The sequence below is a fragment of the Oncorhynchus nerka genome, linkage group LG20 (genome assembly GCF_034236695.1).
Source record: "Oncorhynchus nerka isolate Pitt River linkage group LG20, Oner_Uvic_2.0, whole genome shotgun sequence".
Classification (NCBI taxonomy): Eukaryota; Metazoa; Chordata; class Actinopteri; order Salmoniformes; family Salmonidae; genus Oncorhynchus; species Oncorhynchus nerka.
The window spans coordinates 33,012,204-33,039,685 of record NC_088415.1 but is presented as its reverse complement, the minus strand read 5'-3'; the positions used below and the strand labels follow the sequence as shown (position 1 = coordinate 33,039,685).

Below are 27,482 nucleotides of genomic sequence, written 5' to 3'. Positions count from 1 at the left end.
TTGAGCGAGAACATTTCAAAGTAGCCATTTCATTTAATAGTTAATATGTGCTAAATGGCAACATGCTCTATGGTTGTGTTTACTTGTGTCTCTCCAGGTGCTGAAGATCTCCCTGCTGGGACACAGGAAACGGATCATCGCCTCGCTGGCAGAGCAGCCTTATGAGGAACCTCCTGTCAAGCCCCCCCGCCTGTCCCAGATCAGGTGTCAGGACCTGGTATCCCAGACCTCCTCTCCCATCAGTCACATGGACTCCTATACAGGCTGCTCCATGGACCCAATCCTGCCCCTGGGGGAGCCTGGGGTGAGGAAGGGGCCCAACACCGAATACGATGTGGCCCCCCACCGTTCCCGCAGTGAACGACACCGATCACATGAGAGGTATGAGGAGCGGCATCGTGAGCCTCGTCTGACCCTGCGACCCCCCAGCATGGCAGCACCCTACACCCCTGTACAGGACTGGCACCACCAGCCTGAGAAGCTCATCTTTGAATCCTGTGGATATGAAGCCAATGTAAGGGCTCTCTTCCTGTTGTAACTCACTAAGGGCTCTCTTCCTGTTGTAACTCACTAAGGGCTCTCTTCCTGTTGTAACTCACTAAGGGCTCTCTTCCTGTTGTAACTCACTAAGGGCTCTCTTCCTGTTGTAACTCACTAAGGGCTCTCTTCCTGTTGTAACTCACTAAGGGCTCTCTTCCTGTTGTAACTCACTAAGGGCTCTCTTCGTGTTGTAACTCACTAAGGGCTTTCTTCGTGTTGTAACTCACTAAGGGCTTTCTTCGTGTTGTAACTCACTAAGGGCTTTCTTCGTGTTGTAACTCACTAAGGGCTTTCTTCGTGTTGTAACTCACTAAGGGCTTTCTTCGTGTTGTAACTCACTAAGGGCTTTCTTCGTGTTGTAACTCACTAAGGGCTTTCTTCCTGTTGTAACTCACTAAGGGCTTTCTTTAATACAGATGGTCTCCCACTCTCTGTACTACTATATTAATGTCCTGCTCTCCCCTCTCCTCTCTCCAGTACCTGGGATCTATGCTCATAAAGGAGCTACGGGGGACCGAGTCCACCCAGGATGCCTGTGCCAAAATGAGGGTAAGTCTAGCCTCTGTTTCTCCAGAGAGACTGTTATCTAACATTTCAGCTTATATCTGTTGATTTTTCTCCCCTTTGTTGCAACTTGTATTGTCTTAAATTTGATTCATTGTACCTGCTGTTGCTCTTTTATTGGGACCTGTGCTTTCCTGATTACAGGAACCCAAGCTAATGTTCTCCTTTTCATGCTATACATCTCTGTCGCTCAGAGGTCAACAGAGCAGATGAAGAAGGTCCCCACTATCGTCCTCTCCATCACCTATAAAGGGGTGAAGTTCATTGATGCGGCCAATAAGGTTGGTTGGCGGGGTGCCCCCTTTTCACCTTAGGCCTGATCCATACAGCGATATCTGACAACTAGACAGATTAGTCTCTCTCATACACACCCCAGCCATGGAGGCTAGACACCAGAGGAAGCAGCCCAGTATCACACCACACCTGTCACATTGTTCCAGCCCAACCTTCTCCCTCCTACTAAATTTCACCCCTGTCTATTAAGTGAGTCATAGACATGACAGATAGTCCTTTAATAGGGCAGTAGGTCGAGGGGTTGAACTTTTAGTTCATATTGATATTAACCATTTTTTCCCATGATGGAGATGTGAAAGTGGTTGATGTTATTGCCGCTGTGACTCCACATTAATCTTGGTTCCTCCTCCAAATACAGAACATCATTGCAGAACATGAAATCCGGAACATCTCGTGCGCAGCCCAGGACCCAGAGGATCTGTGCACGTTTGCCTACATCACCAAGGACCTGCAGACCAACCACCACTACTGCCATGTGTTCAGCACAGTGGACGTGGTGAGAATACCTGCTTACACATCAGCCCACTCATCTACTCTAGCCTGCCGTGGCTTCATTGTATACTATGCTATTGGATTAGTTGCAGAATACATCCAACTTCAGACTGCTCGTAAGAGCTCTACTTCTGAAATTTTGCCCTGCGGTGTGACAATTCCATGCAGAGACACTGTTCCCCAGTCCTGTCCACAGAGCATAGTTTCTCTCTGATATCCTCTCCTTTGTCCTCATGGGAGATACTTCCCAGCCACCGTCTTCAATCCTCAGAGGCGATGTGACTGACTGGCAGCAGCACTGCAACACTGTTATCTTTACTTTCTCGATCCGCTTACGTCACTGTGAGGCTTCTCACTTTGGCAACGCTGATGGCCTTCATTCTTCACCACACCATTCCTCCTGATGACTGGTTATCTGACTAAACGCTAAGGCTTCTCAAATATAATACCGCAGGGGTCATCGAAAGCCACTGACTGACTACTAGAGTCTGGTCACATAGAAATACAATTCATAGAATGACCATCCCCATTCAAGTCAATGGGTGTTTGTTTATGGCTGGTTCCACCTTTCTGACATGTCTGCGGATGACTATCTGAGGTGGGGGAGTATAATAACCCAGAGATGTGATCAGAGCTTTTAAACAGTAATGACCAGGCTGTTACTGGACTCCACAGGCTCATTTTTCACCAGCCCACACAGTAGTACAGATCCCAGATCACATCAAAGGATATAAACAGAAATACATTTCACTACACAGGAATAAGCGGTGTTTCTGTTTTTCTTAGGGTGGAGTTGTTTTGTCACTTAACTTTACAAGATGGGTTTGGTGTTTAATTATGTCTCACTTGAGTGGGTTGAGCTGCCCAGTGGTGCTGTATGTGTCAGAGGAAGCCATTCAAATCTTTCTCTTTGGAAAACAAATCAAGGACTTTTGGGGTGTACAAATAAACACACACACACAGACCCCCCAGGTCTCAGTCTCTGGTCCTGAGTGTGTGTTCACCTTCACCTGGTCCTAGCCACTAATTAGATTCTGTGTTTTAATGTGATGCAGCTCCAGCCCCAGTTGGTTTGCAGTAGCAGGTGTTTGCAGCCAGGGGACAGAGAGGGAACAGCTTGCTGTCTCGCTACACTTCCTCTCTACCTGACAGCTCTGCCTGCCATTGAGTTGGGTCTTTTTACAAAGTGATGCAGGCAAATACACATAACAAATGAAGTCATAGATTCCATTGTCTGACTAAGAGCATCTCTCCTGGAAGTTACTCTTCACTTCTCCACTTCAATCTGATTGATGCAACAGCGTTCATATTCAGGAGCTCTGTCTGTCTGTCTGTCTGTCTGTCTGTCTGTCTGTCTGTCTGTCTGTCTGTCTGTCTGTCGAATACTGAGTAGGATTCTATGTTCTGTCTCCTCCCCCTCTGGTAGAACCTGACCTATGAAATCATCCTGACGCTGGGACAGGCATTTGAGGTGGCCTATCAGTTAGCTCTCCAGGCCCAGAGGACCAAACAGCACCAGGGCATCCCAGCAGGACCCGGGGCAGAGGTCATCGAGACCAAATCCAGCCGACCCGTTCCCAAACCACGGGGTGGCGTAAGGAAATCAGGGGTGAGTTTGTCACATGCGCACACAGACAATTCTCTTCTGATTTGGACAGGAAACAAACAAGTGATTTATCAAAATGCTGCAGCTCCTTACATCATTGTGAATACATTGTGAAAATCTGCCAGTAGCATTAAAACGTTAAGGAATGGATTGCCACTGAACACGTGCGGCTGGTGGTACCTTAATTGGGGAGGACGGGCTCATTGTAATTGCTGGAACGGAATAAATTGAATGGTATCAAACACATGGGTTCCATTCATTTGATACAGGTAACTGCCAAAATAAAGGGAACACCAACATAAAGTGTCTTAATAGGATGTTGGGCACCACGAGCCAGAACAGCTTCAATACACCTCGGCATAGATTCTACAAGGGATTGATTACACCTAACTTCTTCCATGGGAAATTCCATCATTTGGTGTATTGTCTCAGGCGCCGCTCCAGAATCTCCGATAAGTGTTCAATTGGGTTGATCTGGTGACTGAGACACACACACACCCTTAAAACCCCTATGCTCCTTTGAGACCCCTCTTTCAAAGTCACTGAGATCTCTTCTTCTAGCCATGGTAGGCAAAATAATGGGCAACTGGGCATTTTTATACATGACCCTAAGCATGATGGGATGTTTAAATTGCTTAATTAACTCAGGAACCACACCAGGGTAGCAAGTTTTAAGTTCCTCAGCATACACATCACAGACAAACTGAATTGGTCCACTCACACAGACAGCATCGTGAAGAAGGCGCAGCAGCGCCTCTTCAACCTCAGGAGGCTGAAGAAATTCGGCTTGTCACCAAAAGCACTCACAAACTTCTACAGATGCACAATCGAGAGCATCCTGGCGGGCTGTATCACCGCCTGGTACGGCAACTGCTCCGCCCTCAACCGTAAGGCTCTCCAGAGGGTAGTGAGGTCTGCACAACGCATCATCGGGGGCAAACTACCTGCCCTCCAGGACACCTACACCACCCGATGTTACAGGAAGGCCATAAAGATCATCAAGGACATCAACCACCCGAACCACTGCCTGTTCACCCCGCTATCATCCAGAAGGCGAGGTCAGTACAGGTGCATCAAAGCTGGGACCGAGAGACTGAAAAACAGCTTCTATCTCAAGGCCATCAGACTGTTAAACAGCCACCACTAACATTGAGTGGCTGCTGCCAACACACTGTCATTGACACTGACCCAACTCCAGCCACTTTAATAATGGGAATTGATGGGAAATGATGTAAATATATCACTAGCCACTTTAAACAATGCTACCTTATATAATGTTACTTACCCTACATTATTCATCTCATATGCATATGTATATACTGTACTCTAGATCATCGACTGCATTCTTATGTCACTAGCCACTTTAACTATGCCACTTTGTTTACTTTGTCTACATACTCATCTCATATGTATATACTGTACTCGATACCATCTACTGTATGCTGCTCTGTACCATCACTCATTCATATATCCTTATGTACATATTCCTTATCCCCTTACACTGTGTATAAGACAGTAGTTTTGGAATTGTTAGTTAGATTACTTGTTGGTTATCACTGCATTGTGGGAACTAGAAGCACAAGCATTTCGCTACACTCGCATTAACATCTGCTAACCATGTGTATGTGACAAATAAAATTGGATTTGATTTGATTTGTCTGGAAGCACCTGCTTTCATTATACTTTGTATCTATAATTTACTCAAGTGTTTCTTTATTTTGGCAGTTACCTGTACCATTTAATTCACTCCATCCCAGCCACTATTATGAGCTGTCCTGCTCTCACCAGCCTCCTGTGCCACTGAATGATAATGAGATGATCACAGGGCTGCTTGGACTATTTATTATATATAACAAACAGAAGGTGTGTTCATACACAATCCTTTCCCTTAGGAAAATTGTGTTATTTTGACATAGCATGAAAACAACACAATGACGAACACCCCTAAAAACAAGCTACCACACCTTCGTCATAGCTGTGCTTTGGGATTAATAGCTATATACTGACGCTATTAGCAGAGGGGTTTCATTATGTAATGCCTTTCTCTGCGGGAGGTATCAAATGACAGTTACCAGTCCCATCCCTCCCATCGGTACACACACCTGAAATCTCATGTCCCCCAGTTACTGGACTAAGCAGGGTGTTGTGAGAATCTGTCCCTTCTTCCTGTTCTGTTTCAGTCCTCCCCATTCTGTTGTTCTGCCGTCCCTGGACAGCCTGTATTTCTTCTCTCTCTTGTCCTTTCACTTCCCCTGTGTTAATGTCTGTCTCTCGCTCTCTTCCTGTCTGTCCTGTCTGTCTCTTCCAGGACTCTCCTCTCCTGCTGGACAGTCGCTCCTGCTGTTACTGTCTCACCTGCACCACCCACCGTCCCTCCTTCCTCCCACTGCACCACTCTGCCAGCCCTGTTGCCCAGGTGCTGCTCTCTCCCTCTCTCCTCATCCTCCTTTCTCCCCTTCCTCATCCTTTGATCATCCACCCTTTCTACATAATTGTATGTGTTACTGCCTTGGCTTGATCGATCCCCCTATTACCAATCCTTTACCAAAAACTCACATCTCTCCTCCCCTTCAATCCGTCCACATTACTCCTTTGTCTCTCCTCTTCACGCCTCATTTCTTCTCCGTTTTTGTCTCAATGGGGTTCTCAACCTGGAGTCACACAACTTTTTTTCTTTCAAAAAGATGACGTCATGTTGAGACACCATCAACTCTCTGTTGGTTACTGTGTTGTTCTTTACTGGACCCCTTGATAGTTGTAAAGCCCTTGGGAGCCCCCTAGTGGTATGAACATTCCAGGTTGGGAATCACACTTGATTTGCTGATGTGATGTGGTATATCTTGGTCCTCACTGGTTCCTCTGTTAAGGTTTTCTTACTCACACTTAGTACATTTTCCTGTGCTTCAATGAGTCATCAGTTACTGTCATGATCTCTCTGTTTGCACAACATGTTCAGGCACAATACACTGTTGTAGCGGTATTGTTAGAGAGGAGTAAAATAGATTTTGTTTGGGCGCCAAGCAGGCTCTGTGCAGGATTTCACCACACCGTGATCTTAGAATGACTAACATGTAATTCAGCACACTAATTGCATTTATTTGTCTGTTGACTCTCACCCTAAGAAGTGTCAAATCCTGTATCTGAGCCCCCTCTGTGTCCCCTACCCCACCAGGTGGACCCGTTGGAGCTGGAAGTGGACTCCCAGTCCCAGGGCAGCACCACGTGGCTGGTGGACCCTGTCCCCAAAGACTCCAAGAGGACCATCAGCACTAAGTACGAGACCACCATATTCTGAGTGGACCCGACACATCTCCCGCCCTCTGCCCTTTGACCCTGGGCTTGACCTTCTGACTTACTGTACCTTTCCTCCTCCTCCTCCATCTGTGTGCCTTTCACTGTGACTCTGCCTCTTTCTCAGGAGGGCCAGAACCCTCCTGCCCTCCTCTGTCTCCACCTCTCCTCTGCCTCCACCTCCTCTCCTCTGTCTGCTGAAAGACTCAACTTCTCTCCTCCCCCTGTCTGTTATTCAGTCTACCATTATGAGACCTGCCTCTTCTGTCCTTGCCTCGCCACTGCCTCTCCCCCTGACCACAACTCTGTTAGTGGGGACTAACTGAACAACCTCCTGGACTAACACCTGATCCCTGCTCCTTTTCACTGTGTTAAACTGCTGACTCCTCTGGGCCCTGAATCATTGCTCTGTGATCATCGTACAGTATGTTCCTAGGCATTTGGTTCCCCTTGCCTCTGTGAAGCATGATACTCTACCTTGTCCTTCTACTTCCCTCACATTGACACTGTTAGTTCTGCTTAAACTGTTCTACTGTATGGTGCTGTTAATCAGTACCCCTAGCTATGATGTGTGTAGGACAGCTAATGTAATCCACAAATCCAGTCACTGATTAAGTTTGTTCAGTGGCTACTATCGCCATTCTACCTACCTACCTCCCCACTCCTCACCATTCCTCTTTCCCCTCCCCCAAATTATCTTAGGACAATCCTTAATTTTTCTATCCATCTATCCCTCCTTCCTTTTTCCTTTCTCCTCTGGGTGCTTTTACTGCTCTACCAGGCGACGGCCACTGTGAGGCGCTCTTGAAGAACTTTCCCCTTCCTTGTTTCCTGAACTTTAAACTCCTGCCTCCAGTGCTCAGAAACAAATATCCGATTCTCTACAGCGAAGGATCACGTACCTGGATGAACATTGTTTCCAGAAGATTCATCTGTGAGAGACTCCCTGTTCCATTGTTGTGGTTCTATGCACATTAGTAGGAACATTGCCTGTTTCTCTGCAAGGGGATGGAAGACAACTCTGGACTAAACCCTAACCCCCTAAGCCCATTTGGGTTAACAGAGGGAAGTGCATGTTGATGCGTATCCTGTCTGATTTATTATCGCTCTTTGTATCGGTTGCCTAAACTTAATCTGAGTCTGGGAAACTGTCACTCTGTGTTATGCTGCCAAAGTAGGCTAGGTCCAGCACTGTGATAGGAGATCTCTACTGGTAGCTATTGGAGGATAGATAGGACACAGAGGTTCAAACATATCATGGTGTCCTACAGAGATGTCCTCACTGTTATAGACAGTAGTGTGGGACCGAGAATTTGATATCTAGTGCAATCCTTATTTGGAGTGTCATGAAAACTTTGTGAATGCTTGGATGCTGGGGAAATATGTGCATCAAAGATGATATGAGGAGAACTTAAATGGACTGTTTATTCAATAGAGTATGAGCCAAAATGCATGAATTCTGCTCTAGCCACCAGTAATAGACTTGGGTGACGGTTTCAGTCTAATTACCCAGCCTAGCCGGTAGATCCGTCAATATAGGGCTGATCGGTTATATTAACCTTAATGAGAAGGAGAGCTCATCAAATCTCTCACTGGAGAGGAGTGGTTAGGTGAAATGCGTCAAAAGAATAAACTGCTGTACCAACCATCTTTCCTAATCCAAGCATGTCTTAATGGACTGAAAGATGAAGGCATAACCTTGTCAAGGCACATATTCTGTTTAGTTGGCATCTAGTCCATCCACTGTGGTGAAACAGGCTGATGTATACAGATTAAAAGTACAGCATTACATAATGTTGCTATACTTTAGGCATGGTGCATTCAGTGTTGTCATTTGAAATCGTATCACTCTTTGCATCGATCTACATTTCTAACTCATCGCCATATTCCAAATAGTGCCAAGATGCAATCAACCCAATGTCTGTTGAAAGTAAACTGGGAAATAGGAGACTTTCCTTTTTTCCCTTTCATTTTCCTTCTTTCTTTTTCACTACTCATACAGTTTCTCCTTTATGTTCATCATGTTGTCATTAATGACTGTCTGTTTTACTATTCACCCTGCCTCAGTCGATATTCAGTGCTAACATGGAAGCGGAATTTAATCATTATCTAGAAGAATCTGTTATCTTGATATCTACGCCATTTTGTTTTCAGTTGGCTCAGTTATGTTTTTACATTATTTTAACCCCAGTGCTGTGTTGGTGTGTGTCTCCCTTCCATGTAGCTGACTACCATGACCGGACACCCAGCCAGAGTGAGAGGTCAGGGGTGACCCATACCTATGGGTTTGTGTTGTGTGGCAGGGTGCATTTTTGGAACCAGGAGAAAGGCCACTTTCCATGCACCCTTCCTACCAGTACCAACTGGAGACATGCTTACATACACCAGGAGGGCCCTACCTCCTCTCTGACACCCCTGGACCTCTCCTCATGCTCCACTCCTTCTCACCTCCACTGAGGTGTTCAGCTCCAGGGATCAGCGCTGTAGTTCTGTATCACACAGACAGGAAGTCAGCCCCCAAGCAGTAGGCCCAAACAACCAACATCCTCACTGCATCCACTTACTTACACGGGAAAATGGACTCAACGTGTCAAAGCTTGGTCAGTTATCCAGAGACTGAAAGGTGGGTGTTTGTTTGGTAGGCATCTCTTTCAATGTGAAGCACTCGACTTTAACATCCCTCCTTTTCTGTTTTTATTTTTGACAAATGTAAACGTGTTTATCCTCGACAGGCCAGTGAATGCTGTTCAGACAGTGTATTTTATCTACGGGGGTTCGAGAGTGTCTTGTTCCCAGTTGTTGTTTTTCCCTGACATTTTGTGACTTGTGTATCCATTCCATGAGAGTTGAAGATGGATGCTTCTCTAGATCGATCCCTCAGAGGGGCCTTTCCCATACACGTGTATGTGTCTTCACTGAGGGCTACGCTAAGCTAATGTTTACTCTGACAGGGAATTTTGTTAAGGTACAGACAGTGGTAATCAACATAAAAATATATTTTTGAGAAAAGAAGTAGAGATCTACCTGGATATCTCACTGGGAAATGGGAGACATATTTAGATAAAGGAATGCATTAAAGTTGTCCTCGGTATGCTATGCTCACTAGGGTACGATTGGGTAAAATAATTACAATGTGAGATTCAGCAGTACACTCACAGGCTTTCTCATGTCCATCCATTCAAGCACCGAGTCAGTTACATCAAAGCATCGCTTTATCTTCATTTTCTCATTCATAACATACAGAACTGTGATAGTTAATGTAATAGTGTACAGGAGGAATAATCTGACATGGATGAAGTTTGGAGGGCTGTTCAACTGACACTACAGCAACTTTTAAAAACAGGGGGTGTCTTTTGTATGTTTAAACTGGAAACTATAGGACCTGTTAGGAGGTACTGTGATGGCCTTATATCCCCCTGAATCGATTTGATTTATTTTAAACTAGTCAATCCAGAAAACCAGTCCTGTAAGACTTTAGGTACAATATGGTACAGTGTATTCTCCCCATATGGTATCTCTCCTGGTACGTTGACTGTTTTCTGTTTTGGGTACTCTGTGTTCAGCTGGAGTGTTGCGCCTCTGTGGGTACATAGACTAGCTATATGGTACTCACTCTATATGATACAGCTGTCTTTAGCTGGTTGATGTGAGCACCTGCAGCTATCAACCTGGTCCTGTCTCCGCGTTTGCACATAAGGATCATGGGTAGTACAATAGGACTATTCTGATGATATTAATGAAGACTATGATGATGATAACAATGATATTGGATTGTAAATTAATCTCTAGCAGTCTGTATTTTGATACTTGAATGATTTTTGTTTTTATAGATATCTATGTATATGTATGTACGTATGTAATTGTTTTGCCACATTTGTAAAAAAAAAGGACTGTCTTATTAAGTTCAACATATCATGATACTGTTAGGTTCTAATTTTGAGTAAATAACTCACGGACACTAGAGAAGCTTAACCAAGTTTAATTCTTCGCAAAGGGTTGTTACAGCTGTAATTCAGACACAGACATGGCTTCCCCAGTGGTAGTATTCATACCCAACCTTGGGTGGAGTCTCCTTATCTCGAAACATTGCATCATTCTTGCTAATCAGGGAGCAAAGTGACATGAGCCTTCAACGGTTTCTCCCCTTATCAGTACTGCCACATGCGATCGTGTTCCCTGCACTCAGCCCCTCCCAAGCTTCATTATGGCACCCCTCATGTCTCTTTAGTACCTAATGTTCCTATACTTCTGAGTATAACAATGTTCAAAGTTTCACCCCTGATTCCAACAATACCCAACGATTGAAAACGGGCCGAGAGAAAGAACTCAGAGGGACATCACTACAGAAACAAAAAAAAAAGATTGTAAATGACCTTTGGGCTTCCAGTCCTTTTTTATGGTTATTATTTTTCATAATTGTACAACTAATAAATGAAGAAATGATTAACCAGATTCCTCTGGTCTTTTTTTCTATGTACTTGACAATCAATTCAGCCATGAAGAATTTCATACTGTTCTTAGTACTGTAGGCTCTGATTGTCTTGTTGTGACTACACACACATTTAGAGAAAAGGTAATGATGATAGTATGATGAACCAACATGATCACGTCTTAGCATGCGCGGTTTTGGTGTTGCATCTACTGACACATTTGATATTCAGACAGTTACCAAAGTGAAAGTCCCATTAGACTTCAGTGGTTAATGTTTACTGAAGACCTGGATAGTCAATATCTCTAACTACATTTCTATTGAAATGTTTTGTTTTATTGCTTTATATTTTAAATGTGTAAAAGCTGAAATGTCACATGCTTGTCGGGTGTCAGACGTGTAAGAGCTTGTATGTGAAGGGGAAAGGCAAACCAGTGACTGTGATGAAGGGTGGGCGTTAGTTTTGCATCGCCCTGAGTGGGCAGAGCGTGCACATTTTAGACCATCTATTGGTTCTTAAGTGAAATCTCCACCTATCCAGCGCACTGGGATGCAAAACGAGCGTGCCGGTATTTTTCGAGACAAAGCAATAAAATATATTTATAAAGCCCTTTTTACATCAGCCGATGTCACAAAGTGCTGTACAGAAACCCAGCCTAAAACCCCAAACAGAAAGCAATGCAGATGTAGAAGCACGGTGGCTAGGTCAAAAGAGAGATCGGGGTCCAGAGTAAAGCCAAGTTCCTTCACAGTTTTATTTGAGACTACTGTACAACCATCAAGATGAATTGTCTGATCCAACAGAAGACCTCTTTGTTTCTTGGGACCTAGAACTAGCATCTGTTTTGTCTGAGTTTAAAAGTAAAACATATGCCGCCATCCATTTCCTTATGTCTGAAACACAGGCTTCCAGGGAGGGCAATTTTGGGGCTTTGCCATGTTTCATCGAAATGTACAGCTGTGTATCGTCCGCATAGCAGGGAAAGTTAACATTGTTTCCAAATGACATCATCAAGAGGTAACATATATAGTGAAAACTATAGTGGTCCAAAAACGGAACCTTGAGAAACACCTACATTTACAGTTGATTTGTCAGAGGACAAACCATCCACAGAGACAAACTGATATCTTTCTGACAGATAAGATCTAAACCAGGTCAGAACTTGTCCATGTAGACCAATTTGGGTTTCCAATCTCTCCAAAACAATGGTTGTATCAAAAGCATCACTAAGGTCTAGGAGCACGAGGACAGATGCAGAGCCTTGGTCTGACACCGTTAAAATGTAATTTACCACCTTCACAAGTGCAGTCTCAGTGCTATGATGGGGTCTAAAACCAGACTGAAGCGTTTCGTATACATTGTTTGTCTTCAGGAAGGCAGTGAGTTGCTGTGCAACAGATTTTTCTATTTTGTTGAGAGGAATGGGAGATTCGATGTAGGCCGATAGTTTTTTATATTTTCTGGGTCAGAATTTGGCTTTTTCAAGAGAGGCTTTATTACTCTCTATTACTCTTTATTACTGCCACTTTTAGTGAGTTTGGTACACATCCGGTGGATAGAGAGCCATTTATTATGTTCAACATAGGAGAGCCAAGCACAGGAAGCGGCTCTTTCCGTAGTTTAGTTGAAATAGGGTCCAGTATCTAGCTTGAAGGTTTAGAGGCCAAGACTATTTTCAATGTGTCAAGAGATAAAGTATTAAAACACTTGAGTGTCTCCCTTGATCCTAGGTCCTGGCAGTGTTGTACAGACTCAGGACAACTGAGCTGTGGAGAAATATGCAGGTTTAAAAAGGAGTCTAATTTTTGTTATTTTACTAGGCAAGTCAGTTAAGAACAAATTATTATTTTCAATGACGGCCTAGGAACAGTGGGTTAACTGCCTGTTCAGGGGCAGAACGACAGATTTGTACCTTGTCAGCTCAGGGATATGAACTTACAACCTTTCGGTTACTAGTACAACTCTCTAACCACTAGGCTACCCTGCCGCCCCACATCAATTTGCTTTCTAATGATCATGATCTTTTCGTCAAAGAAGTTCATGAATTTATCACTGCTGAAGTGAAAGCCATCCTCTCTTGGGGAATGCTGCTTTTTCGTTAGCTTTGCGACAGTATCAAAAATAAATGTAGGATTTATTTTTAGGATTGTTATTCTCCTCAATTAAGTTGGAAAGAACTAGGTCCAGAGTATGACTGTGGCAGTGAGTAGGTCCGGAGACCTGTTGGACAAAACCCACTGAGTCAATAATGGCTCCGAAAGCCTTTTGGAGTGGGTCTGTGGACTTTTCCATGTGAATATTAAAGTCACCAAAAATGTTAATATTAGCTGCCACAAGGTCAGATAGGAACTCAGTGTGGAACTCTGTATACGGCCCAGGAGGCCTGTAAACGGTAGCTATAAGAGTAGGCTGCATAGATTTCATGACTAGAAGCTCAAAAGACGAAAACGCAGCCTTTTTTTGTATATTGAAATTTGCTATCATAAATGTTGGCAACACCTCCGCCTTTGTGGGATGCACGGGGGTTATTGTAACCAGGAGGAGAGGCCTCATTTAACACAGTAAATTCATCAGGCTTAAGCCATGTTTCAGTCAGGCCAATCACATCAATATTATGATCAGTGATTAGTTAATTGACTTGGAAATGATGGATCTAACATTAAGTAGCCTTATTTTGAGATATCACAGTCGCTTTCAATAATGACAGGAATGGAGGTCTTTATTCCAGTGAGATTGCGAAGGCGAACACCGCCATGTTACGTTTTGCCCAACCTAGATCGAGGCATAGCCACCATCTAAATGGGGATAGCTGAGCTGACTCCACTAAGCTGGCAGGGTGGCTAACAGCCTGCTGCCTGGCCTGCACCCTATCTCATTGTGGAGCTAGAGCCCTGTCTATGTTCAAATCTAAATCAAATCAAATGTATTTATATAGCCCTTCGTACATCAGCTGATATCTCAAAGTGCTGTACAGAAACCCAGCCTAAAACCCCAAACAGCAAGCAATGCAGGTGTAGAAGCACGGTGGCTAGGAAAAGCTCCCTAGAAAGGCCAAAACCTAGGAAGAAACCTAGAGAAGAACCATGCTATGAGGGGTGGCCAGTCCTCTTCTGGCTGTGCCGGGTGGAGATTATAACAGAACATGGCCAAGATGTTCAAATGTTCATAAATGACCAGCATGGTCAAATAATAATAATCACAGGCAGAACAGTTGAAACTGGAGCAGCAGCACAACCAGGTGGACTGGGGACAGCAAGGAGGAGTCATGCCAGGTAGTCCTGAGGCATGGTCCTATGGCTCAGGTCCTCTGAGAGAGGGAAAGAGAGAATTAGAGAGAGCATACTTCAATTCACACAGGACACCGGATAATACAGGAGAAGTACTCCAGATATAACAAACTGACCCTAGCCCCCGGACACAAACTACTGCAGCATAAATACTGGAGGCTGAGGCAGGAGGGCTCGTCAAACCTGTACTTTTGCTGCTGCAGTCAGCCAACAATGATTTGCTGAAACTGCTGCTGGCTGTGCATGAGCTGAGCGCCTGCTGGTAATGTCACTCACAATGCACTTTTGCAGCCAGGCACTTGTGCTGTGACTGAGTGTGACAGAGAAAATCGTTTTTGTGTAATTTAGAGGGAAATGCGTGCATTTTAGCCTTTGAGTCACTTTTCAAAAGTTGCTAAAAGTTCCAAATCAATTTTTAAAAGTAGCTAAATGTGTTGCTAGGTGCTGTTTGAAAAAGGGTAGTCTGAAAAGTTGCTAAATCTAGCAACAAAATGGCTAAATTGGCATCACCGATTCCCAGAAAGAGGGGCAATTATCTACAAATGCTATATTCTGGGAGGGGCAGAACAGTTTTCAACCAGTGATTGACTTGTGAGACTGCAGTAGAGCTAGCTCATCACTCCCCCTAACTGGGAGGGAACCAGAGACAATGTCTCGATCCTGACACATCTTTCTAGCTGATTTACACGCTGAATCTATGTTGCACTTGGTGACCTCTGACTGTTTCCTAACATCGTTGGGGCCGAGGTGGATAACAATAACCCTATACTCGCCAGCTTTAGCCACCACCACCTTCAGATTAGCCTTTACGTCGGTAGTTCTGCCCCCTGGTAAACAGTGTGTGATTATTTTAAAGTCTAACACTATAGGTAATGGAGTCGCCAATGACTAGGGTGTTCAGTTTGTCAGAGCTAATGGTGGAGGAGAGACTCGGACTCTACTCGTTTAATTGGGAGAACCGGTTGAACGTTTCTGCTGGCTGAATGAGCATTCCTACAGCATTTCCTTCCAGAAGCCATGAGAAAAATGTCCTGCTCCGGGGACTGTGAGGGGATTTATACTACTATCTGTACTTAACAGCACAGACGCTGTTTCATCCTTTCCTACACCTAAATTACCCTTGCATAACGATTGCGTCTGTAGCTGGGCTTGCAGCACGGCTATCCTCGCAATTAGGAGGTATAATGTTAACGTTACTACTAGCTTCGGCTGGTGGAGGTTGTGTAGAACCATGTCCAGATAAAGCGTCGGGGGTGAACAAGTTGAATGGAGAAAAAAAAGTACAGCGAGGGAAAAATAAAATATAAAACGGTAATTAAAGTAAAAACCGTAAAGGTGGCACGTAGCAAAGAATAGTTGGCAACAAACCGCACAGCTGCACGTAAGTCAAGTGACCGGAAACGATGAAAGTAAGGAATCTGTTTACATGGTTGCGGAACTTCATGGTCGTCTACACCAGCTGTATGGAAACTGAAGTGCTTTGAAATTAATTTTTACACGTTATTTCTCATATCTTCCAATTGTTAATGCAGGTAAGGTCTATTGATTTTTCATAAGTGGATTGCTGGAATTTAGTCTTGCTGAGAATTACTAATTGATCTATCACCTCACAGGTAAATCTTCCCACTCTCTGTGGGGGTTAGCAACACACATTTACATTTACATTTAAGTCATTTAGCAGACGCTCTTATCCAGAGCGACTTACAAATTGGTGCGTTCACCTTAAGACATCCAGTGGAACAGCCACTTTACAATAGTGCATCTAAATCTTTTAAGGGGGGGGGTGAGAAGGATTACTTTATCCTATCCTAGGTATTCCTGAAAGAGGTGGGGTTTCAGGTGTCTCCGGAAGGTGGTGATTGACTCCGCTGTCCTGGCGTCGTGAGGGAGTTTGTTCCACCATTGGGGGGCCAGAGCAGCGAACAGTTTTGACTGTACTTCCTCAGTGGTAGGGAGGCGAGCAGGCCAGAGGTGGATGAACGCAGTGCCCTTGTTTGGGTGTAGGGCCTGATCAGAGCCTGGAGGTACTGAGGTGCCGTTCCCCTCACAGCTCCGTAGGCAAGCACCATGGTCTTGTAGCGGATGCGAGCTTCAACTGGAAGCCAGTGGAGAGAGCGGAGGAGCGGGGTGACGTGAGAGAACTTGGGAAGGTTGAACACCAGACGGGCTGCGGCGTTCTGGATGAGTTGTAGGGGTTTAATGGCACAGGCAGGGAGCCCAGCCAACAGCGAGTTGCAGTAATCCAGACGGGAGATGACAAGTGCCACACGTACTTGGAGAGACAGAGTTTCCTGAGTTCTGTGTTTTGTGGATGCTGGATGATGTTCAGGTGGGATACTATGACTCCAAGTCCTGGAGATTTATCTCTAGGACCGATGGGAACATAGATGAAGAGTATTCAAGAACAGTTCAGGGTGCGTCTTGGGACGTGTACCTCAGTATGAGGAAGTGGTCGTCCCTCTTACAGCACCGCTTTAACTCCACAACAGGTGAGCAAACTGTAATAAACATTTTTTTCAGTTTCTGACAAGCCGGGGCCATAACGGTTCCCCTAAATGGACAGTAATATTGTGGCGTTCAATAAATGGACAAAGGGGCACACAAAGAATACTAGATCAAGATTAGATGCATGCTGTACATAGGCCACAGAATGAGGAAGTAACAGGAAAATAGGGAATGCATATCTCTAAATATACTGTGACCATAAATATGGGGAGAACGGGTAAGTTTATTTTTTTCCTTTAACTAGGCAAGTCAGTTAGTGTCAAATGAGCCACCCCCTTATCTAAAATCTAGATAACTACGGTGTCAGAATGAAATATTGGTTACATGGATGACCAAGATGAAATATATTGGTTTACATGGATGACCAAGATCCAGAAGTATGCATGTATATATTTAAGTGTGAGTCTGTATGTATATATATATATATATATATATATGTATGTATGTATGTATGTGAATACTATAATTCCCTTACCAAAGTGATTGTAAATGTAATAAATTGCTCAATACCGCTCTCTGCTTAATGATATATAAACTGGACAGAACGATCTAGAAGAAAAAGAAACGCACACCTATTAAGACGAGGTGCTGGCTAGCAGAGTAGAAAACTTGAAAATAAAAGAGAGCCGCACACTCTAGGAGCTCAGATGCAAAAAAAAAAAATGTAATTACCAACGTTTCGACAGCCAAGCTGTCTTCATCAGGGTATAGTCACAAACACTGCGGGATGACTCGTTTATATAGTGTCAAAAGACACAGGTGTCTGTAATCATGGCCAAGAGTGGCCTAATATCATTGGTTAATAATCAAATATTAAAATGTCATACAAAGAACATACAAACAACAAATGGATAGCATACGATCATAGATTAATTTGACTACACAAGTTTACAAACAATTACAATGACGAAGTCACAAGAATCACAAGAATGGCTTCAGATCAAAGTCTACGTTGAGACCGAAGGGCGCAAAGGTCTTTAAATTAAAGATCCAGGCAGCCTCTCGTTTTAACAATAAATTATCAAGGTCACCCCCTCTCCTAGGGAGGGTGACATGTTCGATGCCAATATAACGCAGAGACGAAATCGAGTGGCCTGCCTCCAAGAAGTGGGCTGCAACTGGATAAGTAAAGTTTTTACACCTAATGGTGCTACGATGCTCTGAGATATGTACTTTTAATTTGCGCTTAGTTTAACCTACATCATTTTTACCACAAGGACAAGTTATAAGATAAATAACTGCCTAAGTGGAGCACGTAATAACAACTTTGATTGGGATCGATTTCCCTGTTTGTGGGTGTTTGAAGGATCTACATTTATAAGTGCCATTGCATTGAGCACAGCCATTACATTTGTAATTTCCATCCAGTAGGGGTGCAAATAGACATTGTTCAGGAATATCTTGGGATGGTAAATCAGTGTACCAATTGGTCTCTGATATTTCTGCCCCGCGAGAATACGACCAAGGGAAGGTCCGAAAACACATTACCGAGACTATCATCAGATTTTAAGATGTGCCAATGTTTGTGAACAATTCCCTTAATTTGTTCAGAGCACTTTGAATAGCGGGTAGTTAGAACGCAAGAATGGTCTTTTTGCGAGACTGACCTTGAAAAAGGTCATGTCTCGTTTTGTTTTGAATTTTCTCAATGGCAATATTAATCTGATCATTTTTTTAGCCCCTCTCCTTGAACTTTCTTTGCGTCTCAGCCATATTTCTGTCGAAATCGGATTGTTTTTTGCAAATTCTTTTGATTCGACAGAATTGGCTGTAGGGCAAACTATTTTTCAATGGAAGTGGGTGACAACTATCAGCCCTCAACAAACTGTTACGATCAGTAGGCTTCCTGTAAAGATCAGTGTATAGAACATTATCTTCACACAAGATCAGAAGATCAAGAAAACTGATTTGACGTGTATCAGATTGCATAGTAAATCTCAGATGCTCAGAACAGGAGTTAAGAAAAGCATGGAACGCCCCTCCATAGAACAAAAATATCATCAATATACCGTTTCCAAATAATGATGTGAGGCAAGAAAACATTTTTGAGAGGATTGAAAATAGACTGTTTCTCCATGTAACCCACATACAAATTAGCATAGTTTAGGAGCCATGGGGGATCCCGCAGTGTTTGTGATTATACCCTGATGAAGACAGCTTGGCTGTCGAAATGTTGGTAATTACATTTTTGCATCTGAGCTCTTAGTGTGTGCGGCTCTCTTCTATTTTTAAATATAAGCTGGACAGCCCATGTTTTTAAAAACTTTTTTTGTCACTATTACCTAAAGTATTGGTTCTTTGCTTTTAAATTATTACAGGAATATTTGTTCATCAGAGACTTATTGGTTGTGAATTGGTGGACAATGAAAAGCAAGGCCAACTCATGATAAAGGAAGCGTTCAATGGAATTGATGGAGGTGTTCTGAACTTCAACAAACTGCAGTACAATTACCATCCTAAGTGGCCAGAACTTGAGTTTAATCAACAAAGGACACAGTACGTTCAAATGGGTCTTGACAAGGTTTATCTCCCTATTTGCATTAAATCATTAAAGGACTACCTGAAGAAAGAGGAGGAACTCGTCATGAGAAAAGGTAGGCTTTGTGCACTATAAAAATAGTCATGCCAATGCATGAACAATAGAACCAAATATTGTTATGCCATTATTATACCATGTGTAAAAAGCATCAGGAATACAACCTAAGCAAATCTACAGTTGATCCATTGATACACATTTCCTCCTCAGTGCGTCCTAGAGTAAGACTCATTTCAAAAGAAAGCACAGATACTGCAGGGGCCAAGATCACCTGCCTGGCCTTTGGTTTCTACCCCCGCCACATCAACCTCACCCTGCTGAGAGACGGCCAACCTGTGGCAGAGCATGAGCTCAAAGGGGGCAATTGCTACCGAAGGAGACTGGACGTACCAGCTGAGAAAGAGTCTGACAATCACTATCCAGGAGCTGAGAGAGAGACCCAACTACACCTGCACTGCCAATCACATCAGTATGGACAACAAGCTGGATGTCAGTTGGGGTAAGACTAGGAGCCAAGGGATGCTCTGAGATACAGTATCATCAGATTATGTGCTTTTTAGCAACCATTATGGTCCACCTCTGTTAGAGGTTACACATTACAAAGTTGTTGCAATAAATATTAGTAATGTAATACTGTCATGTATACATCATTTTTGACAATTGAATGTAATGATAATATTGTGTTTGTATTCATTGACAGTTCCTGATACTGGCCCAGATAGCGCCTCCATCATTCCAGTAGTCCTGGTAATGGCAGTCGTGTTAATTCTGATTGGGATCCTTGTTGTTTTTGGCATGTGGCAGTGGAAACACGCAGGTGGGTTGGGGTTAGAAGAAGAGAATGGTGGTTACAGATGCAGAAAGCGTTTGGATGCTGATAACTAATTGATTGAATAAGGCTGCCCTCTTCAGGTGGAGAATGATCTTACATGGACATATCATCCATGGATTGATGAGGCATTGAAAAACGGTATGGTTGAAAGAGATGGTGCAAAAGGAGTGGCAAATACGTCTGGCTGCACATCTGACTTACTGCAAATTAAGAAATAATTTAACTGAACTCAACAAAAAGAAGAAAAAATTGTATTATGAAGTCAGATCAATGATATAAAGAATTATGGAAAAAAACTTGAATTTAAAATAAAACTATAGGCAGACAGACAAATTCAACTTCATCTTTCATTGAATCAGATGGCTTATTCATCACTAAACCATTTGATTTTACCAATAATATTAATGATTACTTCATTGGCAAAGTGGGCAAATGTAGGTAGAAAATGCCAACGACGAACAGTGAGCCATCTTATTCATGCATTAAAAAACTAAGAACGGTGCAGTTTCTTGGCAATTTCTCGCATGGAATAGCCTTCATTTCTCAGAACAAGAAAAGACTGATGAGTTTCAGAAGAAAGTTCTTTGTTTCAGGCCATTTTGAGCCTGTAATCGAACCCACAAATGCTGATGCTCCAGATACTCAACTAGTCTAAAGAAGGCCATTTTTATTGCTTCTTTATAATCAGGACAACAGTTTTCAGCTGTGCTAACATAATTGCAAAAGGGTTTTCTAGTGATCAATTAGCCTTTTAAATGTATAAACTTGGATTAGCTAACACAACGTGCCATTGGAACACAGGAGTGATGGTTGCTCATAATGGGCCTCTGTACACCTATCTAGATATTCCATAAAAAATCATCTGTTTCCAGCTACAATAGTCATTTACAACATTAACAATGTATTTCTGATCATTTTGATGTTATTTTAATGGACAAAAAAAATGTGCTTTTTTTTTATTTATTTTTTTACATACTTTTAAAATGTATTGTAAATATATATATTTTTTACCCCCTTTTTCTCCCCAATTTCGTGGTATCCAATTGTTAGTAGCTACTATCTTGTCTCATCGCTACAACTCCCGTACGGGCTCGGGAGAGATGAAGGTCGAAAGTCATGTGTCCTCCGAAACACGACCCAACCAAGCCGCACTGCTTTTTAACACAGCAAGCATCCAACCCGGAAGCCAGCCGCACCAATGTGCCGGAGGAAACACTGTGCACCTGGCAACCTTGGTTAGCGTGCACTGCGCTTGGCCCGCCACAGGAGTCGCTGGTGCGCGATGAGACAAGAATATCCCTACCGGCCAAACCCTCCCTAACCCGGACGACGCTAGGCTAATTGTGCGTCGCCCCACGGACCTCCCGGTCGCGGCCGGTTGCGACAGAGCCTGGGCGTGAACCCAGAGTCTCTGGTGGCACAGCTGGCACTGCAATGCAGTGCCCTTAACCACTGCGAACAAGGACATTTCTAAGTGACCCCAAACTTTTGAACGGTAGTGTACGTGTCAGCAACCACAGCTAATGAAGTCACTGAAACCCTTAACAAGGAGTTGCAGAAAGTTTTAGAATGGGTGGCCAGTAATAAACTGGTCCTGAACATCTCTAAAAGTAAGAGCATTGTATTTGGTACAAATCATACTCTAGACCTCAGCTGAATCTGGTTGTTGAACATGCTGAGGAGACTAAATTACTTGGTGTTACCTTGGATTGTAAATGGTAATGGTCAAAACATATAGATTCAAGGGTTGTAAAGATAGGGAGAGGTCCGTCCATAATAAAGAGATGCTCTGCTTTTCTGACACCACACTCCAAAAAGCAAGTCCTGCAGGCTCTAGTTTTGTCTTATCCTGATTATTGTCCAATCATGTGGTCAAGTGCTGCAAAGAAAGATCAAGTTAAGCTGCAGCTGGCCCAGAACAGAGCGGCACGTCCATTGTAAACAGAGGGCTAAAATAAATACTATGCAAACTCTTGGCTAAGAGTTGAGTAGAGACTGACTGCGTCACTTCTTATTTTTATAAGAAACATTAATGTGTTGAACATTCCAAATTGTTTGCATAGTCAACTTACACACAGCTCTGACACACACACATTTACCCCACCAAACAAGCCACCAGGGTTATTTTCATAGTCCCCAAATCCAGAACAAATTCAAGAAAGCGTACAGTATTATATAGAATCATTTTTGCATGGAACTCCCTTCCATCTTATATTGCACAAATGAACCGCAAACCCGGTTTCAAAAACAGATAAAGCAACACCACACAGTACAAAGCCTCTCCCCTATTTAACCTAGATATTTTGTGTGTATGTATTGATATGTAGGTTGTGTGTGCTGTTTTTAAATGTATGGAGTTCTGTCCTTGAGCTGTTCTTGTCTATTAATGTTTCATGTTTTGTGTGGACCCCAGGAAGAGTAGCTGCTGTTGCTTTCACAACAGCTAATGGGGATTCTAATAAAAAAAATGTTTACAGGATGATTATCTTTTCATGTTTAGCATCTTTATCAACAATGTATCAGTTGTGGGCAATATGACATGTCCCATTGGTGATCTACCTGTGTCAATGTGTTTTTCTAGGCGTTCCTACATTTTCTGGACATATATACTCTGCTGCCAAAGTTACTTTGTCTCTATACCATATCATTAAGGCTTGTACTCATTCATTCCTGTCCAATATTACTCATCATATTGTGTTAACCATTCTCTTCCAGAGACAGAACAGAGCAACTCCTCTTTAGAGACAGAACCAACAGATTCTTTATACCACTGTACTCATAACATCTCTGCTGAAGATGAAAGGAATTGGATGATGGTCACCTATTTCAAAAGTAAAATGAACAAATCCATAACTAATCCTCAAGCAAGCTTTTCACTCCAGCAATGTTCCAGAGTAACTCACTAATATGGTTAATGGTACAGGGATAGCTTAAACTGTGATTGATTTCATCAACATACAAGTCTTTTAATTTTTTAAAATTTGACCTTTAAAAAAAATATATATATATATATATATGTACAATTTCATAAGACAAATCAAATACAATGTTAAACAATAAGTCCATCCATTGTATTGCACCATGAACTTTTAATGATTGCTACAGTCCTCATTTAAGTCTGATATCTGGAACTGTAGCCTATAAGCTGTAGTGTATTGCCAGTCTTGCCGTGTCTGCCTATTATTGAAAAATGACCACAATGGAAATAAGTCCAATGAAAAATAATTGATAATTGTATTGTGTTAGATTTGATACCGTAAAATGTAAATAATAGTAAATGTACTGGCTGTATAATATGTGTTTCTTAAATTGTCAAATAAATCAATCCATGCTTATTCATCTGAAATGGTTCAGAATAATCTATAATTGATGGAGGTGCAAGTTGACAATAAGGCTCAACACCCCATCCAATTTGAATCACTATATTCTCTCGCTGAGTATGTGGCAGAAGGTAGTGTATCACTGACCTAAGTATCCTAAAACCACCAAGGAGGATTAAGCCACCACTAATTTATAGGGATTATGCCTGTGTTATTTTGGTTAATCGTTGACCTGAAAATAGGACATGAGAAGGACTGTACTACACAACTGCTCATGTCACTCCAAAAGGTTTATCTACTAGTTATATGCCCATAGATAAAAGTCATTACTGAGAATGTGTTGCTCTCCTCTCTCTGGCAGAGGGTGTATGGTTAATGATTTCCCATCAGCCCTCCTCTCTCCAGAACAGCATTCCTGCTATTCTCCAAGCAACTGTGTGGAGATACATTCTATTCTGGAACAGTAGAGTGCACCATGTGCACACAAGACGTGTGTCATTAACACACCTCAAATAAGTCTCCTTTTATTCATTCATGTATACACAACATATTTTATTGTATATATATAATACGTTTTCTGTTCCTATTAGCCTATTTGTTAGTGTGTTTAACATTATTCATGTTGATAAACAAATTATCGGCCTTATAGTGTGCAGTAAGTACACTCCATAACTTAGTAGCCTACATGAGGGGTGTCTGCTCGTCAAATCCGGTGGTTTCAGAACTAGGAATACATAGCTCTGAAATCTAAACACAGAGGCACAAGTCGTCACTCTAGTTAATTAGTGACTGACTGAGCCCAATGTCAACATGGCTAACAATGCCATACCACTATTTCCCAAAGCTTACTCTCTGTTTCCCATCGCTTTAGAAAGGACTCTTGCAAAACACTTGACCCATGAACTTGTATTTGCACCAAGAGCTTTGTCTTGATGCTGTATGCATGTGTTAATACTTGAAGGTAAGTGGAAATTCAGGTCCACAATGCCAAGACAAGCATTGATTTATGATTTTCATTAATAACAGGGAACAGGTATGCAAGCTACTGTATTCCTCATACCAGCCTCATTCCAGGGGCTTTTATTCTTAGACTGAACAAGGTCATTAACTACCAGTGTTTATACCATGGCATTGTTGAATACACCTTTCTGATTGGCTTGAAGGGCATTCTATAGCGTGCATTATTTCCCTTTATAAACGTGGTGGTTCGAGCCCTGAATGCTGATTGACTGAAAGCCGTGGTATATCAGACCGCATACCAACGGGTATGACAAATCATTTATTTTTACTGGGCTAATTATGTTGGTAACCAGTTTATAATAGCAATAAGGCACCTCCGGGATTTGTGGTATATGGCCAATATACCACGGCTAAAGGCTGTATCCAGGCACTCAGCGTTTCGTTGTGCTTAAGAACAGTCATATATTGGCCATATACCACACCTGTCCGGGGTGTGTACATTTGCACAGTAGAATTCAATGGCAATATTTCATTTTTACATGTTTTGTTTGAGCTGCTTTTGAAAGCAAAAGTCGGATTAAAAACACTTCGTATTTTGAATTCGATTTTCATAATGGCAAACTAGGACTGATAGTTCGGTTAGCTAAACTAGCACATCTGTTTGTTTGGTTACCACAGCAACTACTGTAGCTGTCTCGTAAACTTGCTAGCTACTTCAGTGGATGTTGAACACATTTCTACCGCAAGTGAACACATTTCTGACGGAAAATGTATTAAATTATAACCATTGTATAAAATGGATAATCAACTCTGGTCCCTATGTGTTTTCCAGAAAATAATGCAATTCTGTAGAAGGTCAGTTCTGCTCGGTCATGGAACAATGGAACACACCTCACACGTTGTTCATTATTTTACATAGAACTCATGATAATGCCCGAGAAGCCGGCGTTTGGAGGATATTCTGCAAATGGTTGGTCAAAACAAGCATTGTGATTGGTTGAGTTGGGTTCTAAATCATTAAAAAAATAAACATTTGGCAAGGGTAAGCCTATGATGCAAACATTGTAGAGTGGCCTTTTATTGTCCCCAGCAGAAGGTGCACCTGTGTAATGATTATACTATCTAATCAGCTTCATGATATGCCACATTTTTCAAGTGGATGGATTATTTTAGCAAAGCAGAATTGCTCACTAACAGGGATGTAAACAAATTTGTGCACAACATTTTGTGTGTATGGAACATTTCTGGGAACTTTTATTTCAGCTCGTGGAACATGGGATCAACACTTTACATGTTGCATTTATATGAGTCGTGTCTCTGGCAACCTAACCAATAGAATGAACTGACATCTTTTCTCAGCCAGTTGAAAGCATGAATCAGGATCATTTTTATGGATATATACAAATAAATGTCAATAGCAAAACAGGTCAAACGACATGAAATACCGCTAGTTTGCTGTCTTACCAGTTTCAGTTTGAAGTGTATGCATTAGCTGTGTAGTTGGCTACCTCCTCTGAACTGTGTCCTGATGAGAGAGCACATTTTCTTTGCCAGGCGATCATTAGCATCATTAGCTCATTGTTATATATGTATCCAAAACACTGCCAGAGATGCGACCCAGTCGTTTTGTTCTGTATCTATGGATGCGACCCCAGCCGTTTTGTTCGGTATCTATGGATGCGACCCCAGCCGTTTTTTTCTGTATCTATGGATGCGACCCCAGCCGTTTTGTTCGGTATCTATGGATGCGACCCAGTCATTCGTTCTAAATGTTCTGTTGCCATGATGGCTGGCAAAGTTCTTGTCCCTTTGCTTGCTAACTAGCCAAAGTTGGCTAACACAGTCACGTCAAACAGTGTAGCCAGAATAACAGCAAAGTAGCTGCATTTGCATTTGTTTAAGCTGTTTTCTAGTGATTTTTGGGGGGGATACATCCATAACAATGCGCTAATGATGTGCGATTTTGCCTGGCATAGGCCACACTGCTCAGAAGAGATAGCCAACTACTCAGCTAACACAATCCCTTCAAATTGAAGCTAGAATGACAGCAAATGCGCTGCATTTTGTGTTTTTCTATTGACATTTCTTAGTATATATCCATAAAAAATGTGGCTGATTCATGATTTCGACTGGTTGAGAAAAGCAGCCAGCCTGTCTGTCTCCTTCAGATTCCCAACACTTTCGTTACCATACATAGGGACAGCTGGAGATCGAATTTCAATGCTGCAAATGTTGGAGAGGCAGACAGCAAGGTTATTACAACTCTCTGCTGTTGAAAACCAAATGCTAGTCTAAAAGAAATGGGAGATAATGTCTAGATTATTTTCACCGTGTAGATCTAGTATATAAATAGCCTGGCTGAGTTGATGAGACAGTGGATTGCGCAGTCAAACGGAACAGAGTAAATACGTCATAGATTTAGCCGGTGGTAATTTGTGGATCACCATCCAGGATTAGACCCACCCGTTGTATAATTTGACAACAGTCATCATGAAAAAATGTGTTATAATGTGTGCAGCGGAAATACTCTATGCAAAGTTATTGATTTTCCTTTTTGTAATGACAACAATTGGATTTATGTAATTGCAAATCCATTGCAGTTCATGTATTTTGCATACAGTCCAACGGCTTTGTCCTTTACTCAAGATATGTGCAGGTCGCCTAGTGGTTAGAGCGTTGGGCCAGTAACCGAAAGGTTGCTAGATCGATTCCCCGATCATTTTGCGTAGTTAAATAAAGGTTCAATAAAAAAAATACAAATACATGTATCATATGTAATATATCATACCATTAGCCTACATGTCAATGAGGCCTCATAAATTATT

The 27,482-nt window shown here is 42.5% G+C and overlaps 1 protein-coding gene and 1 pseudogene across 9 annotated transcripts in view; both read left to right on the top strand.

Annotated features, from left to right (window-relative positions):
• LOC115102304 (ankyrin repeat and SAM domain-containing protein 1A-like) overlaps positions 1 to 11,234 on the top strand; it is a 119,938-nt gene extending 108,704 nt beyond the window's left edge. For 5 of the 9 annotated variants that reach the window (XM_065005426.1, XM_065005428.1, XM_065005425.1 and 2 more), the window contains 7 exons: positions 98 to 514; positions 1,018 to 1,089; positions 1,299 to 1,385; positions 1,757 to 1,894; positions 3,317 to 3,499; positions 5,805 to 5,912; positions 6,669 to 7,561. In XM_065005426.1, coding sequence (XP_064861498.1) covers positions 98 to 514; positions 1,018 to 1,089; positions 1,299 to 1,385; positions 1,757 to 1,894; positions 3,317 to 3,499; positions 5,805 to 5,912; positions 6,669 to 6,791 — 1,128 coding nt within the window. In that variant the 3' untranslated portion in view covers positions 6,792 to 7,561. The other 4 variants (XM_065005427.1, XM_065005424.1, XM_065005429.1 and 1 more) reach the window with 4 other exon arrangements.
• Positions 11,235 to 16,676: 5,442 nt separating this feature from the next.
• LOC115102303 (class I histocompatibility antigen, F10 alpha chain-like) lies at positions 16,677 to 22,856 on the top strand (annotated as a pseudogene).
• The last annotated feature ends 4,626 nt before the right edge of the window (positions 22,857 to 27,482 follow it).